This window comes from Callorhinus ursinus, unplaced genomic scaffold, assembly GCF_003265705.2.
Source record: "Callorhinus ursinus isolate GAN/ISIS: 27379988/994484 unplaced genomic scaffold, GSC_fseal_2.0 scaffold8, whole genome shotgun sequence".
NCBI lineage: Eukaryota > Metazoa > Chordata > Mammalia > Carnivora > Otariidae > Callorhinus > Callorhinus ursinus.
The window spans coordinates 47,236,644-47,253,508 of record NW_027397070.1 but is presented as its reverse complement, the minus strand read 5'-3'; the positions used below and the strand labels follow the sequence as shown (position 1 = coordinate 47,253,508).

Below are 16,865 nucleotides of genomic sequence, written 5' to 3'. Positions count from 1 at the left end.
TGCAGATTTCTTAAACTTCTCTGAGCCTCAACTTCCCCATCTGTAAAATGGGCGCATAAAGACACTTACCTGGGAGGGCTGTTGTGAAAACCAAGGGCCTACAGCAGATGCTCCAAACATCCTCTGACACCACACACCAGGAGGCCCACCGAGCATGCCTCGCACCCCATTCCCTAGGCAGACACCACAAGAGGCAGCCGAGTAAGTAAGAGTAACTTTTACTGAGCAATACAGGACTGAGTACTATGAAGGGTTTACCAGGATGGAAATGCACCCCATGCCCGCCCCGGCCACCCCCAACACCCAGAGACTACTACAGTACTTAGGAGTTACACACAATGGCCATAACTGCTAGATATCTGTTCGTAACAAACAAACCATAGCATATTTATACTATATCACATCGAGTGATTATAGAAATCCATATATATATTGCTTGTATAAAATCTTTTTTTTTTTGTAAAAAATATTAAAAAAAAAAAAAGAAAGTATAAAAAAACATGTGCAGTTGAAAGCCCTGCCAGGACAGCCAGTCTGTAAACATTCGGTGAGTATGTGCTTTGGAAGGGCGCCCGCGCCTCGTGCCCGCAGCAAACTCCAGCGGGGCCGGCGGGGGTGTGCCCTGGCTGCCGCTCCGGCAGGGCCCCCCGCGCTGGACCCTGGGGGTGGGGCAGGGATGGCAGGGCCCCCCCCCCCCCCCACTCCCGACGGCACCCCCTCCGGCCTCGCAGCAGGGTCAGGAGGCAGGGCTGGGGGCAGGCGGGTTGCAGTCTGGCTCTGAGTTCCATCCCCAGCCGAATTTCGTTTGCAACCCCATGGCTTCTCCTGGCTGCTCCGAGGTCCCTCCGTGGGTGCCCTGGCGCAGAGGCCGGAGCGGTGCCCCAGGCCATTCGGTGCGGGTGTCTCTCTGGCCAGAGGGTCTCTGTCCTGCCTCCTTCAAGCTGGGCCCCAGGCAGGGCAGCCCCACCCGAGCGTCTACTTTGGTCTCAGCGCTTGGTCCTTCTGGTTTTGTCAGCCGGTTCTTCCCCTTGTGTGGCTGATCGGAGTTTCACAAAAAAAGCCCGGCCAGAGCTGGCTGGGCGGAGCCTCGTTGTAAAGTTTGTCACGCAGCAAGGAAGGGCCCTCTGGGAGCCCTCGTTCTCTCCCCTCTTCCCAAATGCTCCTCCTCGTCCTCCTCGTCCTGCTCCCAGCCCATGGTCACTTCTTCTCTAGCTGCTCCAACAGCGGGTTGCCTTCCGACTCGGGGGTCTTGACGCTGTCCGTCCGGACAATGCAGGTGGGGCGATGCCGGTTCAGCATCAGGATGAGCTGCTGTCGCTCCTGCTTCAGCTCCTCGATCTGGGTCTTCAGCTCCGCGTTCATGAGTTCCAACCGCTCAGATTCCTGGAGCACAGACACAGAGACGGGGCTGTAAGTTTTCGCTGGGGACGAGCTCTGCCTCTGGAGAGGTACAAGGCATCCCCAGCTGGCCCTTGCCTGTTTTCTGCCTGCCATGTTCCCACTGGATTAAGTGACTTCCTGCAGCAGTGCCCGTCACACCGGTGACCCAGGCCAGGGTCAAAGTGGGATGAACCCAGGTTATATTCTGGGGGCGGCCCCTCTCGGGTCCCACCTCCCTCCCCTCACTCAATTCACTCCAGCCACAGTGACTTCTTTGTAATCATGCAAATATGCCAACGCTCTCCTGCCTCCTGGCCCTTGCCCCAGAAACAAAGGGTGGGAGAAGAATCGTGGCTCAGGGGCACCAGAGCAGGTGCATGAAGGGTCCAGAGGGGATGTGGCCCACAGTTGGCAGTGGGTGGCAAAGTGCTTGGATGTGTGATGTGTAAATGTATGTTGGGGATATTTTGGCCTATGGGATCCCCGAGCCCAGTGTGGTCATGTCATTCCTCCTAAAATGTGGGCTTCCTGATTATGAGCCCCCAATTATTTAAACAGCCTCTTCTTTATCCCATGTTATCTAGAAGCTTTGCTCATTGGGAGGCAATCAACTGTCATCCCTCTGGATCCAAAATAAAGTTTTACATCTCAAGTGAGATTCCCAGTGAACTTCCAGCTCAGTTGGAGAGACTCCAAGGAAAAGAAGCAACGCTGGCGATTTGATTTTGGGGGGAGTTCACCTGTTCAGAGGGTGGATAGGTGATGAGCATACCAATTCAAGGCTTGGGGCGGTCAAAACAGTTAAGACAGGAAAGCTCCTGAATGATGTTTATTGGACTGTGTCCGAAAATGGGCAACTAATTCGAGAGTTGGAATTGACTCAAGGGCCAGCAAAGTTTTAGCCCAGTGGTTCTCAACTAGGAGCAATTCTGCCTACTGGGAGACGTTTTTTGGTTGTCACAACTGGGGAGGGGGTTGCTGCTGGCATTTAGTGAGTAGGAGGCTGGGGATGCTCCTAAACATCCTGCACAGGATGGCCCCACAACAAGAACTATCTAGACAAAATGTCAACAGCTGAGGTTGTGCAACCTGTATCAGGCAAAGAACAAGCTGTGGTTGCCACTGCGTGTGTGACAACTGAGCGGGGTGATGCTGGCTGGGGTCTAGGGGCCAGCCCCTCTGGCAGGCAGGGCCGGGCTGAGCTCAGCCCCCTTCGGGGGGTCTTTGGGGCCCTTGGTGGGGCCCACACTCATCCCAGGGCTGCTGTCTCCCACCCGCTGGTCTGCCTGAACTGTCCTTGTGCTGGTCTCTGAGGTCACAGCACGAGAGCCCGGGCAGCTCAGACTGCTGAGACTTGTAGTCCTCGTGACCAGATACTGAGGGAGAACAGCCTCAAAAAAAGGAAAAAAAATGCTCAGGGGGAAAATATTAAAAATCAGCTATGGTGGTTTTTGGTTCAACAGGATGAAGCATGATGGGGAGGCTGGCCCTGTCCCCTGTTCTCAGAATTCCAAGAGACTGCCATCTCTGGAAGCCAGGAGAGAGACGCCACGTGAAACCATGAGTCTATGACCCATCAGCTGGGGGCAGTTAGGTGCTAATCTTAGCTGCCGGCTCACTGGATCTGATGAGCTCATGACGTTGGGGACTTCTCGCAAACCCTCTGACCATCTGGTTCCCCTGAGCCAAGGTCTTAGCTCCAACTTTGAATCCTCTGAGCCTCTGTTCAATCCACCCACCCGCATTTGCTGAGGACTTGCAGGTACAATGAACGTCTGGGGGAATCAGGGTCCATACAGCAGGGAAGAGTTTACTGTGTGCCCATCAGCAGTGCAGGGGCTAGAAGACCTTCCAAGAGGGCTAAATGGCTAGGTCTAGCCTCGGATTTAAAAAAATGGTTGGGTTGAGAAGGTCAGCTGGTGTGGAGGAGGTGGGACATCAGGAAGGGAACCCTGAGTGGACACAGACACAGACATGGGAAATAAGCTTAAGATGTGTTTAGGAGATGAAATCTTCCACTGTGACCATAGGTCACTTTAGGACAGAAGGGTAGAGAGCCTTCTGGAAGGCAGACTTAGAGCCACATCAGGCAAAGCTGTAGGGTCTGGAATCAGAGTCTAGAGAAAGTTTCCTAACTACCCTGAGTCTCAGTTATCTTAAATATAAAAAGATGATGCTCATGGGGATTAAATGAACTCACACAGGAAAAGCCCCTTGTCCCCTGAAAGGTTAGGGAGGCTTAAGGAATTTTTATTTTAGCGTTGAGCAAGGACCTATGAAGAAGGAGAAGGAGAAGCAGCAGAGGAGGAAGATGGTTCAAAGCAGCCTGGCCCGTCCAGGTGACTGGCTGTATCTGGAGAATGAGAGAGGCTGGGGCGCCTGGGTGGCTCGGTCGTTAAGCGTCTGCCTTCGGCTCAGGTCATGATCCCAGGGTGCTGGGATCGAGCCCCGCATCAGGCTCCCTGCTCCCTGCTCGGCGGGAAGCCTGCTTCTCCCTCTCCCACTCCCCCTGCTCGTGTTCCCTCTCTCGCTGTGTCTCTCTCTGTCAAATAAATACATAAAATCTTAAAAAAAAAAAAGAATGAGAGAGGCTGCCTGTGGACCTTGTTGGGGGGGGCGGGGTCCAAGGCCTGCATTGGGGGAAGGGGCTGCTGTTTGGGGGATGGCAAGGAGGCAGTCGGGTTGCAGGTGAGTAGACGTTAAAAGTGGACGTGCAAGGGCCAGGGTCAGACCCGCAGCATTCAGTACTAGGCACCAATTTACCTCCTTGAAACGATGCATGTCGAACCAACTTCATGGGTGAACATCTGTGTCACACAAAAACCCAAATAGGCGTGTGGCTTCACACACACATTCATCATTGAAATGGCACTGTGTTCTGTTGGTTTTTTTTTTTAAATGTTAGAGTATATCATGGAATATCCTAAACTCTGACCGGCCGGCTGTCGGAATGTAACTGACCGCTTTGTAGTTTTATTTCCTTCTGTTTTATTGGGTGGTGCGATGTCTTTATTTATTGTGTAAGTAGAAGATGAGTTCAGAAGAATCTTTTTTTTAACCATGATTGTAGAAGTCGTCTGTGGTTTTATAACAGCAATTACCTGATCTGTTTTCCTAATTAATTAAGAAACGTGGGCTAGGATCTTCACATGTTAATTACGAAGCAAATAACTCTGCTTGCATTTTTGTTTATCGTTTTGGCTTCTGGTAGATATTTATTGCCCTAGAGAAAATGAAACCATTTGTTGTTTTAGAATAGAGTTAGTGCAAGTGAAAGTACATTGTCTCTACTACTGTGCTCTGCAAAGGCAGGAGAAAAAATACAGGTAAGGGGCTGGGTGTTTTGGCTTTTCATCCTGGCTATGGGACCTTGGCCAAGTCAATTCCCTTCTCAGGGCTTCAGTCTCCTCCCAGAAAATATAATGATTGGCCCAGGGGACTTTAAGCATTAAGATTCTCTGATTTAATCTTTTAAAACACAGTTACCCTAATGCACTGAAAAGAGTTCTACTTCCCAACTTTTTGGGTAAGTATTGGGAAGAAGGCTGGTGTGGCCCCTTCTGAGCCCCAAAGACCGGTCTGAATTAAAATCCCGACTCTGCCACTTGAGCTATGTCACTGTGAACCAGATCCCCAATTTCCCTGAGCCCGGGCAACCCAAACAGCGTGCTGGGCAGGAGAGGAAGCCCTGGGCTCTAGTCCCGCCTCAGCTGCTACGGGGCCTTGAGCAAACTTCCATCCCTCTGAGTCTCAGAATCCTCGTCAGGGGAGTGGGGGCTGCCTTGCCTCCTCCCAGAGTCACCGTCTTCTTGTGACGATCAAGCCTTGGAGAATGGCCATGAAGAGCGCAGAGCACCATGGGAGTGTGAGCTGGGGTTCCTGCTACCGAAGCCCAGGGAATGAAGGTGCGACAGGCGCAGCAGTTCCCGGAGTGCGAAGCGGAGGGGTTGTTGCCCCTCACTGCAGACGGAGGAGGTACCGAGGTCACCCTGGCTGCCTCAAGGACTCGGCTGGTCCAGGCGGGCGAACTTGGAGAGGCTCTAAGAGTCTCCCAGGGCAGCTCTAGGTGTCTGGGGGTCAAGGATGGGAAAGTGACTTTTTACATTATACATATGTGTGTGGGGCGGGGGGAGGTACGCACACATATCCATATGTACCTCTGAGCCTTATAAATATTTTACCTGTTAAAAAATAGATTACAAGGGGTCCCTGGATGGCTCAGTCAGTTAAGCATTCGACTCTTGATTTTGGCTCAGGTCATGATCTCGGGGTCGTGAGTTGGAGCCCCATGTCGGGCTCTATGCTCAGTGGGGAGTCGGCTTGGGATTCGCTCCCTCTGCTCCTTCTCTCTCTCTCTCTCTCTCAAATAATAAATAAATCTTTAAAAAATAATAAATAAATAAATTACAAGAGAATTCCTCAGGTCTGTGGGCACTGGCTATCAACACAGCCATCGGCATCCATGTCCTAAACCTCACACCCAACTCTGTTTCCAAGGCCAGAGGGAAAGAGGAGCCTGGGAGGAGAGGGGGACTGGGATGGGCCCAGACAGGCCTGCCCAAACCCCCCTCCCAAACCCCAAGGCCACCAGGGACACCACCACAGCCACAGGACTGGTCTTCCCACTGCCCCAATCCTTGCCCCACACTGCAGCCAGAGGGATCTTTCCAAGGTGCGTCTCTCTCCAACTGAAACCTTCCATTGCTCGCCATGACTACATAATCCATCATCATAATGGGGATACTTGTGAGAGTAAAAGCAGGTGCTATTAATAAATAGGCCAGGACCAGAGGCATAAAGGGGGATTGCCCCAGAGAGCGAAGCACAGAGGATCACCCTACATAGCAAGGACGGGGCGGGGGGGACGGTTGCCCGCCCCCCCCCATTCTCCTCCTTGTACTCTAAATTCCAGCTATACTGACATTCTTTTCGATTCCTTAATCACATCCTTAAGCACCTCTGGCCTCTGGCCTTTGCTTGCACTGTCCCTGCGCACCCCTCCATCCCTGTCCTTCATCTTGTTAGCTCCTACGTCTCGCCTATGTCTGAATAGCAGTCTTTCCTCTGCCGAGGCCAGGATAGGGCCTCATGGTGTGTTCTCACGGCCCACCGCGCTCGCCCAACACGAGGCGCAGCACACATTAACCATTCCCCACTTCTATCTGCTGTCCGATGCAGACATCGCCTGCTTGTCTGCTCTGCAGCAGGTACTCACTACACACTGACTGGACGGATGGATGGATGGATGGATGGATGGATGGATGGATAACAAAGGGATAAATGAATTCTAGCTCTAACATTTGCTGGCAGTGTGACTCTGGGCAAGTAATCTGACCTCTTCTGAGCTATAGGTCAATCTCTACAATGGGGATAACCAATGTTTATCTCATTGGAATGTTATAAGATTAAATGAGGCATGTGAAATATCTGCATACATACAGGAGGTGCTCAGCAAATGTTCCTGGAATGTGGAGAACAGCTAGCACCATTCATATGGCACCATTCACCGCACCAGTGTGTGTTCACTTGGCGTATCTTGCCTGCGAACTGGCTGACAAGCCCTGGAAGGCAGGGATCTGGTGTGAGACTTCTCCGCTCCCCGCTGTGCCTCACCCAGCTCCGCGGGCACTCAGGGCTGGAAATGAGGTGCGGGACTCTCCATCCATCTACAAGGCCCATGTGAGACATGTGCCTTGGAAACTTCTTGAAAGCTTCCAGCCCAGGGCTGGTCTGCCTTCTCTTCCAAGAAGGCTCCCAGCTCTCAGAGTCTAACTCCCACCTGTAATGGCCATTCACCTACCCCAGATACTTAGAGCCCAGTGGTGTACACATGGCCCCATGCTGTCTACCCCTGGGACCTTGGATTTTCTCTCTGCTGGTTGCAAGCATGGGAAGAGACCCATATATTCCCCAGCATCAGAGAAAACCCGGGCCACGTCAGCCTTGTGTCTCCAGGTCCCACGGGAGAGACTATGTCTGCTCCTTCCTGTGTGTCCCCAGTGCACCTGACACAGTGCTGGGCACTGAGTACATGGATAAAAATGCTTGTCAGCGAATCAACGACTGAGTGAAAGAATGAACACACAGACGAATGAACGAATGAATTAGAGCTAGCAGAGCAGAGTGTTAAGAACAAATGCTTTGAAGTAGCCTCAGGTCTGAATCTCAGGTCTACCACTCAGTTGCTGAGGGGCCTGGGCAAGTAACTTAACCCCACCATGCCTTAGTTTCCCCATCTGTAGAAAGACAATAATGAAGCGCCGACCTCATACAGTTAATATGCCAACGAAGAGATAATATACTTACAGGACTTGGCACTCTGCCCAACTTTACAAATGTGAGCCACCACTGTTACTTGTTGCATCCTATAGAATAGAGCCGGACCCATGGATGATTATTGCAACTATCATTACTTAGTAATGAACAAGTGATCCAGAGTGGGGAGGCTGGAAACTACCAGCCTGGACTGATTAGCTTTCCTGGTCATGTCCCTTCACTGCCATGCATCATTTTTGAGATGCGGCGAAGGCCTAAGAGCTAGAACTCCAGAGGGAAAAAGAACAAACACCCTGCTTGGCACAGTCCAGGTGTAAGGGCAGGGACCCGCTCTGAGGGCTGGGGAGGGAGGTGACCCCCTCTGCTGGCCTTCGAGTGCAGAGCTGACCTCTGGTCCCTGGCAGCAGAGGCTTGGGGGTCACCCTCAGGGGGGCTGAGGGCAGCCAGACGGGATGCAGGGCTGGAAGAGCCCCCTGCAGCTAAGGGAGGAGCTTCTCTCTCTCCTGGTGCTGCATCCACCGCTCACAAGTTGGGAGGTTGTCACCTACACGTCATTAGCATCCACCCTAATAGACAACTTTGGCAGCCACCAGGGTTTCGAAATGAGTAGTAGCAGTCCTAGGCCCTGTGGGTCAATCGGCACCAGGGTCTGACCTCATAGAGGGGACTTGGCTCCTCCCACCTTCTCTGGCCTTCTGGGGATCTGGCTGGGTGGGACCTGAGGCCAGAGACCCTGGGTTGTCTTGGGTCAGGGAAAGGGCCCTGGATGGGAGGCAGGGAAGAACAGAGGGGTGGCGGCCCTGTGGGCAGATGCGGGCCCGTCCACCTCGATTCCACAGGCTTTGGTGCCGAGCCCGCTCTGAAGAATGAGACAGGCGTCCCGCCCCGGCCCCTGGCCTGCTCACCCGCTGCAGAAACTCCGTCCGCTCCTTCTTCTTGTTCCGGCATCGGGCCGCCGCGACTTTGTTCTTCTCCCGGCGCCTTTTCCTTCGCTCCTCTTCTTCATCTAGCTGTGAGGGGCACAGAGCCGCCGATGAAACACGGAGGCAGGCCTGGAAGGCAGCTTCCCTCCCGACACACACAGACAGATGGGCAAACCCCCTCCTAACCCACATCTCGGCGGTGAGCAAGCCGGCCCTGCCTGCCAGCCGGCCTGCTTCCTGGCCGGTGGGATGGCAGCGTCTCCCAGCCGGCCCACGGGTCCTCCTGGAGCAGGTGGGCAAACCTGGGAGGGCTCAGTGGCCCGGGAGGGCAGTTCTGCCAGAGTCCAGCAGGCTCCGAGCCTAGCAAGTCTCCTCACACAGAGGTGACACTGACACCCAGCGGGCAGTGGCGGTCTATTCTCTTGCCCAGCCCGAACCTTCTGGGCACTATTTTCCAGGCCAGCAGTCCCCAGGCACTTCCTTTAAAAAATGCCTTGGGCATGAACACAGATTTCACGTTCTACCCCCACATACTTCCACCTCCCCAGGTACCCTCCCTCCTGGTCCTTCCAGGGGCTCCGATCCACCTCCTGGCGCTCCTAACCAGTCTCCCCAGTCTCCTCACCTGGCTTTGATCCTTCTCCCGGCTTCTGTATGCTCTTTCCCCATGACACCCACCTGTATCCCAGGATCCCAGGGTGCCCCAGAGTGCCCTGCGCGGGACACAAGCAGACAGGCTTCCTGGGTCTCCAGCTTTGCTTGCTTCTTCCCCAGGACACTTTAGAAAGTTCACCGTGCATAAGACAGGGCCCATTAAATGGGAAGGAAGAAACTCACTGCCCACCAACCCTGACTTTCAGTGAAAGTTGCAGGTTCTCTTGTTTCCTTAATAATAACAACAATAACTGCTCTTCGATGCCTATTTGTTAAATGCTTTCCACAGAGATCATGTTATCCTCACGGTCAATGAGGAAGGTCCTATTACTGTCCCATTTTACGGTTGGTGGGACCGAAGCTGCAGGGTTCCATTTGCCCAAGGCCATCCGACTAAGAAATGGCAGGGTCGGGATTCTAACTCGGATTTCTCTGACTTCAACCTTCCTGCTCTTGACTGACCACGGGCCCACACAGCCCTGACCCATCAGGGTCACTTCGATGCAGTGCCTCTCGCTGTCCGTTAGCGACCAGGGGGGTCTGGAGGACACACGGGACCAGCTGGGCTGAGGACAGCTTAGAGGCCACGAGAGAAGTCATTGGACTGCTCTGGGCCTGCCAACTCTCTCACTTCTCGAGCCAGTGGGGGTGAATCTGGCAGCCTGAGGCCTGGAACAAGGTCTCAGCAGAAAGGGCCCCAGGCCAGGAAAATAAACAGCCTCTCTCCATGCTCTCCCAGCATGCTCTAGGAGCTTAGGACCGACAGCCTGGCCGGAGACCAGCACGCATGGCCATCGGCGCAGGCCCTGGTGAGGCGGTCCTTTCTCCTTCCCCGCCACCTCTGAGCTTCTCCCTGACCCACTCCCACCCGTCCTGGGAGGCTGGCTGGAAAGGCACCTTGTCAACAGCGCCACACCCAAGCACCTCCCAGCCCCTTGGCCTCCCTTGAAACAGAACCAGAAGTGACAGCTCCTCTGGCTGACCTGCATCTGGGAAAATAGAAACCGGGACAAAACTGATTCCGCCCAACCTCAACCTCACCCCCAACACAGCCGAGGTAACCGTGACGACAGGCAGAGGGAAGGAACGGGAGGAAGTGGCTGGCGGTGCAATCTCCCCTCGGCCAAGAGGGTTTGCCCACAAACTGCCGAGCTGATGTGTGCAACCCGGGCAGTGCGGGGCTCATGGGGCCGGAGTGAGCCCGGGCTCTGACAGAACAGCCGCTTCCTGGGGGACACAAGCTCCGTCCTCCAAGACCCCGCTCCCCACCCCAGCCCTGCACGAAGCCAGGGGCAAACGGAAGCTGCTCCAGCTGCAGATTCAAAAAGGCTCAATGCTGGGCGTTTCAGAGCTCAACTGGGCCAGGCTGATGCCCCCATCGGGGCTGCTCCAGCCTCATCCATCCCCTCCAGCCATCACCCTCCCTCCAGATGTCTCCCCCTTCTCCAAGCCCGCCTGAGACGACCTTCCTTTCCCCATTGGTAAACTCTTACTCAACCTTCAAAAGCAAATGTCACCTCTTCCAGGAAGGCTCTTTTGACTCCCCAGATAGAATTAACTGCTTTGTGCTGCCACAGCCCTGCGAGTACCAGGCTGTAAGAGTCTCTCTCACATCTCATCAGAGTTCTCTGTTAATGTGGGTATCTGTCTTCCCTGCTAGGCTGAAGGATGGGGGACCTGAGCATCCCCAATGCCTGGATAGAACATGGCACTTCATGCGGGCTCAGTAAGTGTTAGTGGAATGAACGAAATAAAAGATTCCAGGGAAAGATGGCATAGGCTTGGATTCTATAATTATAAAAACGATTTACTGCCTATGTTTGCCTCTGATAAGCTTTCCCCCGGTGCTAGTAAGGAGACTTTTCCACCAGGGTTGGCCTCTTCCGTCTGTGCAGGAGGCCAGCAAAGCTTGGGGGTTCGGTCCTGTCTTCCCCAGAAGCACACTGACCACAGACAGAGCCTCGACCCGGAGCAGGCCCCTGACGGCTATGGTAGGTCTGCACAAATCCTGAATAGGCCCGGACACAGTCTGGGCTGGGCAACCCTCTGCTAAAGTTCCACGGGCCCCCAGTAGCCTCCAAACCCATCCCCAGGCCTCTCGTGCACCCACGCTCCACCTCAGCTGACATCTCCCAATAAGGCAAGAAATGGCCCCAAAGCCCCATTACCACACCTTCCCCATTGACACTGTGCGGCATCTTCCCCAAATCCTCCTGCTGCTATGTAAGAGCCGCTGAGGAAATCTGGAAAACAGCAGCTGAAGTCCTGCCAGAAACAAGAGGGGAGCTGGGCAGTGCCGCCAGCCTTCTCATCCCCACGGCTGACTGTGGCCCAAGCCCCACGGGAGCTCTGTGCCCACCCCCGTACTGCCGCCGCCACCAGCCTCCTCCGGGCCTTCCCTCACCACAGTGAGGCCACTGCCCCTGCTCCCTGATGTTCCCCAGAGTTTCTAAAGCATTTGGCCGCAAGGGGGTGAGACAGGAGAGAGTGTTTTTGCCACACACAGTTCAGCCATCTAAAACTGGAACCCCAAAATGGGGCATGACGATTTTTTTCTGCAGATACAGCTGGAAGAACGAGAATATTTAAGAGGGAGGCAGCTTGACACTCAATACATTGAAAGCCCCACGAGATGGGGGCCTGTTCTCAAACTTAGCTCTGGCTCTGTTTTTCCCAAATTCCCGGGAAGGCCCGGTGCAAAGCTGTCTGTGTTCTGGGGCGAGAAGCGAAGGGGTACCCTTGTGCCACACTTCACATTGGAGGGACAGGCTAGGGGACCCACGGCCGAGAGGGTCCTCATGTTGAGCAGTCCCTCCTCAGACAGCCTGTTTTCAGGGCTCTGCTGGTGGGCTGGGGGACCCCTAACGACAGCTGACTGGACGAGGTGTGAACAGCTGACCAAGCTGGGCTGGAGTCACCTCCTGAAATCTGAAATCAGACCGCTGGACCAGGGGGCAGCCAGCTTCAGCCCTGTGCCCAGAGAAGCAGAAAGATCAGGCTGCTGATGTTCGGAGACGAGCAGAAACCAAACACCATGTGTCAGGAGAGAAACCAACACTCAGCCATAGAGGGGCATCGGGGAGACAAAAAGAGGGAGTGGGTGACAGAGAGGAAAGGAGGGCCTGCCCCAGGGTGAGGTGTCCACACTTACTCTCGAGCTCACGCAAGGGCAGGGCCGGCACCCAAGACTGATTGCCTCCCTAAATGCCATCTTGCAGGGCATCCTGTTTGCCTCACACTGTCCAGGCCCTGAGAGAGAGAGGGAGCTCCAGACAGAGAAGGTGAAGACAGAGACTGAGAGGAAAGAGAGGAACACAGAGAGACAAAGGCGCAGAGCCATTAGAAAGAGAAAACAGAGTCATGAACAGAGGTTAGTGGTTCAGCCGGGCTGAGAGAACATAGAGAAAGCACACACGGAGAATCCTCTGGATTCCACCCCTGGAGGGGCCTGCATTTCCTGCCCCTTAGGTCCATGGTGCATACCCCTGGATCTATCCTGAAACATTCCTCCTCTGGCCTGGAGGGAGTCTGAGAAGGTTTCTGCCTCTGGGATACCAGGGTCCCATCCTTGTAAAGTCAGGGGATGCCAGGTGATAATGAAGGAGCAGAAGGTGTCCTCCAGGGATGCAGGAGGGGAATCACTACCACCCAGGAGCCATGCTTCTAGAACAGCTGGGGAAACGGCAGAGCCTGGATGCAGAAGGGCTTGAGCAACCAGAGGTGGGTCACCTCAGCAAGCATCAAATCCTCGGGCCTTGAAGTCCCAGCAGGCTAAACGGTCTCAGTAACCCATCTAGGACAGCCCTGTTACCCTCCCCACTTTTACAGATGAGAAAACGAAAGCTATCAAGGCTGCCTGGAGGGTCAGGGACGGCTCCCAGTCCAGGCCTTTTGGCCCCAGGGCCCAAGTGCCTCCTGCTCTTTGAAGGGTTGGTGGTCTATGTCACAGGCCCCCTGTCCTTTCCGCTCCATCCTGCTGACAGGACCGTAAAGCTTCTGGCTCTGAGGGCAATGACTATGTTGTTCTTTTTCTGATTTGGGTCTTTTAAAATAAAAACAATTCATTGCACAAGGAACACTGGATGTGTCACGTTCAAGCTGACCGGTTTTCAGGAGGGCCCCCCCCACTCCCCTCTCATAGGCCATGTGGCTTTCACATGGTGGCAGCCTTCGCCCAGACTTGATTTTGTGTTCTGATATTTCATAAGCATTTCCAAAAATACATCTGGCAGGGCCCACAAAGAGATAGGATGAGAAAGAGCGATGACGCTTTGTAACCCGAGGCACCGAGCATATGGCTGCTCTCACATGGACGGAGCCATAAAGGTAAGAGCAATCAAGCTGGCGACAAGCAGGAACCAAGGGCGGGGGAAGAACCTCGCCAGAGTGCCAAAGGCCTGAAAGGCCATATCGTGCGCTAGAACCGCAGCATGGACAGAGAGAAGCAGGCTGAGCGGAGACTCATGGCATCAGGGTTTGTCAGCCTGGCCTTTAGGGTCTCCGAGGCCTGTGTGCTCCTGGGCAAGTCAGTGGCCTCTCCGAGCCTGTGTCTCACCTGTACAAGGAAAGCACTGAGCACCGCTGCCCAAGCTCGTAACAAGGACTGAGTTCCAGTCCAGGACCTGGGACACAGGAAACGTTCGCTAAGGGCCCGACTGCAGGCCTGCCTCCCCAGGTGAGGTGAGGAAGCAGCGCTAGTGCGGCCCGGGGCACCCAATCCCCATGCAGCGGAATCTGGCATAGGAGACCTGGTTGGGGGGGGGGAGGCAGGATGGGGGGCTGCTTCAAGGCACACAAGCTGTCCATGAGCAGCCCCGGAGTAACAGCCCGGCAGCCTCCACATCTAGCCCCGGCTGGGCCCACTAGGGTGCCCCCCACAAGGAGGAGCCACATTTCAACACCAGGGACCCATGAGCACCCTGGGAAGTAAACACCCAAATACCAAACATACCAGACATTCCCCCACATAAACACTGCTGCACTGAGCCAGGGGCTTCGGTTCCTTGCCACTCCCCTGTCCAGCCACGCATCCTTACACAAAGTAGGGCAGTTCAGGGGCAAGACCTCTGCAAGGCAGCACAGTCAGGCCCACAACCCGCCCCCCGCGCAGGGAGGAATGAGGAAAGCCGGGGGTGGGGGGCCCTCTGTCCGACACCCTGGCTGACCCCCCGCCCCCGCCCCCACAGGGGCCAGGCCCTCCCTGTCAGCATCTCCCCCGGGGCCAAGCTGCTGGAACCTTCTGCTCTCCTCTCCTGTCTTCTCCAGCAAGCCTCCCCCTCTCTCAACAGCCAGGGTCTGGACCTCAGCTGTGAAATACTGCGCAGTTTCAGCGAACACTGGGCAGGGCTGTAAGAGAAAATTCAAGCCAAATGGTCAGTCTAAGGCTTGAGCTGCAAACTCAGATCACCTCCAGGGCCCAAGCAAGTAACTGTTAGTGAGGGAGGAGGGCTGGATGGGGCTGTGGTCTGCAGACAGACACCCCAACTGGCCCCACCACAGCAGCACGGGCTCAGGGTTGACCAATCTTCCAAGTTTTCAGGCCTTGCTGAAAATACAAGTTTTTAAGTAAAACCTTCCACTTTTCAATGTTGGCAACAAATTCCATCTTGAAAAGAATGCTTCGTGGGCCGAACATCCATGGGCGGCTGATTTCGGACCCCCAACAGGTGACAGACCCTGGAGGGGTTGGTCATCAGACACTTGGTTCTAGTCACTGGGATATCCCCCTCTGTGACCGTGGGCCAATCAACTCATCCCTCCTGTCCTGTGGCTCATCTTTGCTAAACACAATAGCTCCTACTTCTCGCTAACCTTCAAACACCTTTCTTTGCAAGGTGGGTTTTAGGGGCCTCATCTCAGAGGTGAAGAAACAAGGTGAAGTGTCTGCCCGAGGTCGCCAAGCTGGGAGCAGACAGGGGTTAGAATCCATTACGTCGTGCTGCCTTCCCACAGTGGGCTGGAGTAAAAGCTCCCCCAAGTCCCGGCCAGCTCTGATGTCCCTGGGCTTTTACTCACCCAACCTTCAAGGGCAGCATTGGCTTAACTGAGGGGAGACGGAGGAGGGTGTGGGAAGGACACCTTTTACCTTTTAAGAAGTTTCAGAAATAGTCACCTTACAGACTCTTAGAGCCTGAAAGGAGAAGCCCCTAAGCCAACCCCTGCATTTTATAGACGAGGAAACTGAGTCCCAGGGAAGGAAGTGGACTGCTCCAAGACTCACACTCAACGGTAGGGCCTGGGTCCTCATGGACGAGTCCAAAGGATGCTGCTTGGTCAGCCCCCCGGGGCCTTCTGGCTCCACCTGACTCCCCCTTTATAGAATTCTCTATGCTCTGGATGCACAACACTGACTTCGTCTGTCCCCCTCCTACTTCTCTGGCCTCTCCTTTTCTGTCCCTTGCCCAGGACCCTCTTCCCGTCCCTTTCAGGCTGTCTCCTGGGGCCCCACCCCGGCCTCACTCCACGTGCACCACCTATGGATCATCGTTTTCATCCCCTCGTGTGGTTTTGACCACCATCTATATACGAACGCCAACCAGATCTTTACGATCAGGCCAAAGCATACAACTGCCAATCTGGATGCTCGATCTGGATGTCCTTCGGCGCCTCAAAGTCTTTATCCTCAATTGGCTACTTCCTGTCTCCTCTCTACCCCAGGCTAGCACCACGGCCTACCCACTCACTCACCTGTCCTTCCCTTTATGTCCGACTCTGGCTACCCAGGCCATCCCATTCCACATCCTGAACCCTCACCCTCCTCTTCCCCACTGCCACTTTCCAGCCTTCCTTCTCCCTCTCTCTCCTGGACCACCTCCTAGGAGGCCTCCTGACCCTGCATGGCCATCCTCCATCCCAGCCACTGGAGGGTATCTTTCTAAAATGCAAATCTGATCCAGTTATTTGTTTTTGGTCCTCATGAACCTCAGGATAGAGCTCCAGCTCCTTAATGTGTCAAGTAAGGGTGCTGTGACTTGGCCTCACGAGCTCTGGTCTCAGCTCCCATCTACCCTCCCCTCCCCTCCATGTTGCTGCAACCCTGGGCCCGTCTATGCCCCACACTCTCCCGGCCACATGCCTTTGCCGCTGCTGTCTCCCTGGCTTCCTCTCACCCTGTACATTCAGCTCAAGCATCACCACCTACAGGAAGCCCTCCTTAGTTCTCATCCCTTCCAGGCTGGGGAGGTGTCCCTTTGTTCTGGGCTCCCACAGAACTCTGAGCTTATGCTGGCCCCCACCGTGCTGTATTCTGACTTTAGTTTCTGCCCCCTCCATGAACCTGGGAGTGCTTTGAAAGTAGAACCTGTGTCTTGTTGACTTTTTGTGTGCCCTGCACCTTGCTGAGGTTGTGGCCACGTGGAGTGCTCAATAAATGTTTGCTAAAAGGAAGCCTGATCCACAGAGCTGGTGACCTGGGCGGGACTCCTGACTCCCAGTCTGTGCCCTTTCCACTTCACCCTGGATGCCCCCCAGCCAGGCTATAATCAAACACATCCACCTATGAAAAAACCCACATGGTGGACGCCATGCTCACTCAAAGCATCAAACCAGCCCAGCCAACCACCAGGTGAAGGCTGTGAACAAGGGCTGCTAGAGGCAATGGCTCCACCTGCCAAGATGATTCACTCGGCTCCA

At 54.6% G+C, this 16,865-nt stretch overlaps 1 protein-coding gene across 1 annotated transcript in view; it reads right to left on the bottom strand.

Annotated features, from left to right (window-relative positions):
* Positions 1-202: 202 nt before the first annotated feature.
* JDP2 (Jun dimerization protein 2) overlaps positions 203-16,865 on the bottom strand; it is a 28,853-nt gene continuing 12,190 nt past the window's right edge. Inside the window, exons 2-3 of the mRNA XM_025869627.1 lie at positions 8,562-8,666; positions 203-1,383 (exon numbers count right to left, since the gene is read on the bottom strand). Of these exons, the coding sequence (XP_025725412.1) occupies positions 1,198-1,383; positions 8,562-8,666 (291 nt within the window). The 3' untranslated portion in view covers positions 203-1,197. The remainder of the gene's footprint in view (positions 1,384-8,561; positions 8,667-16,865) is intronic.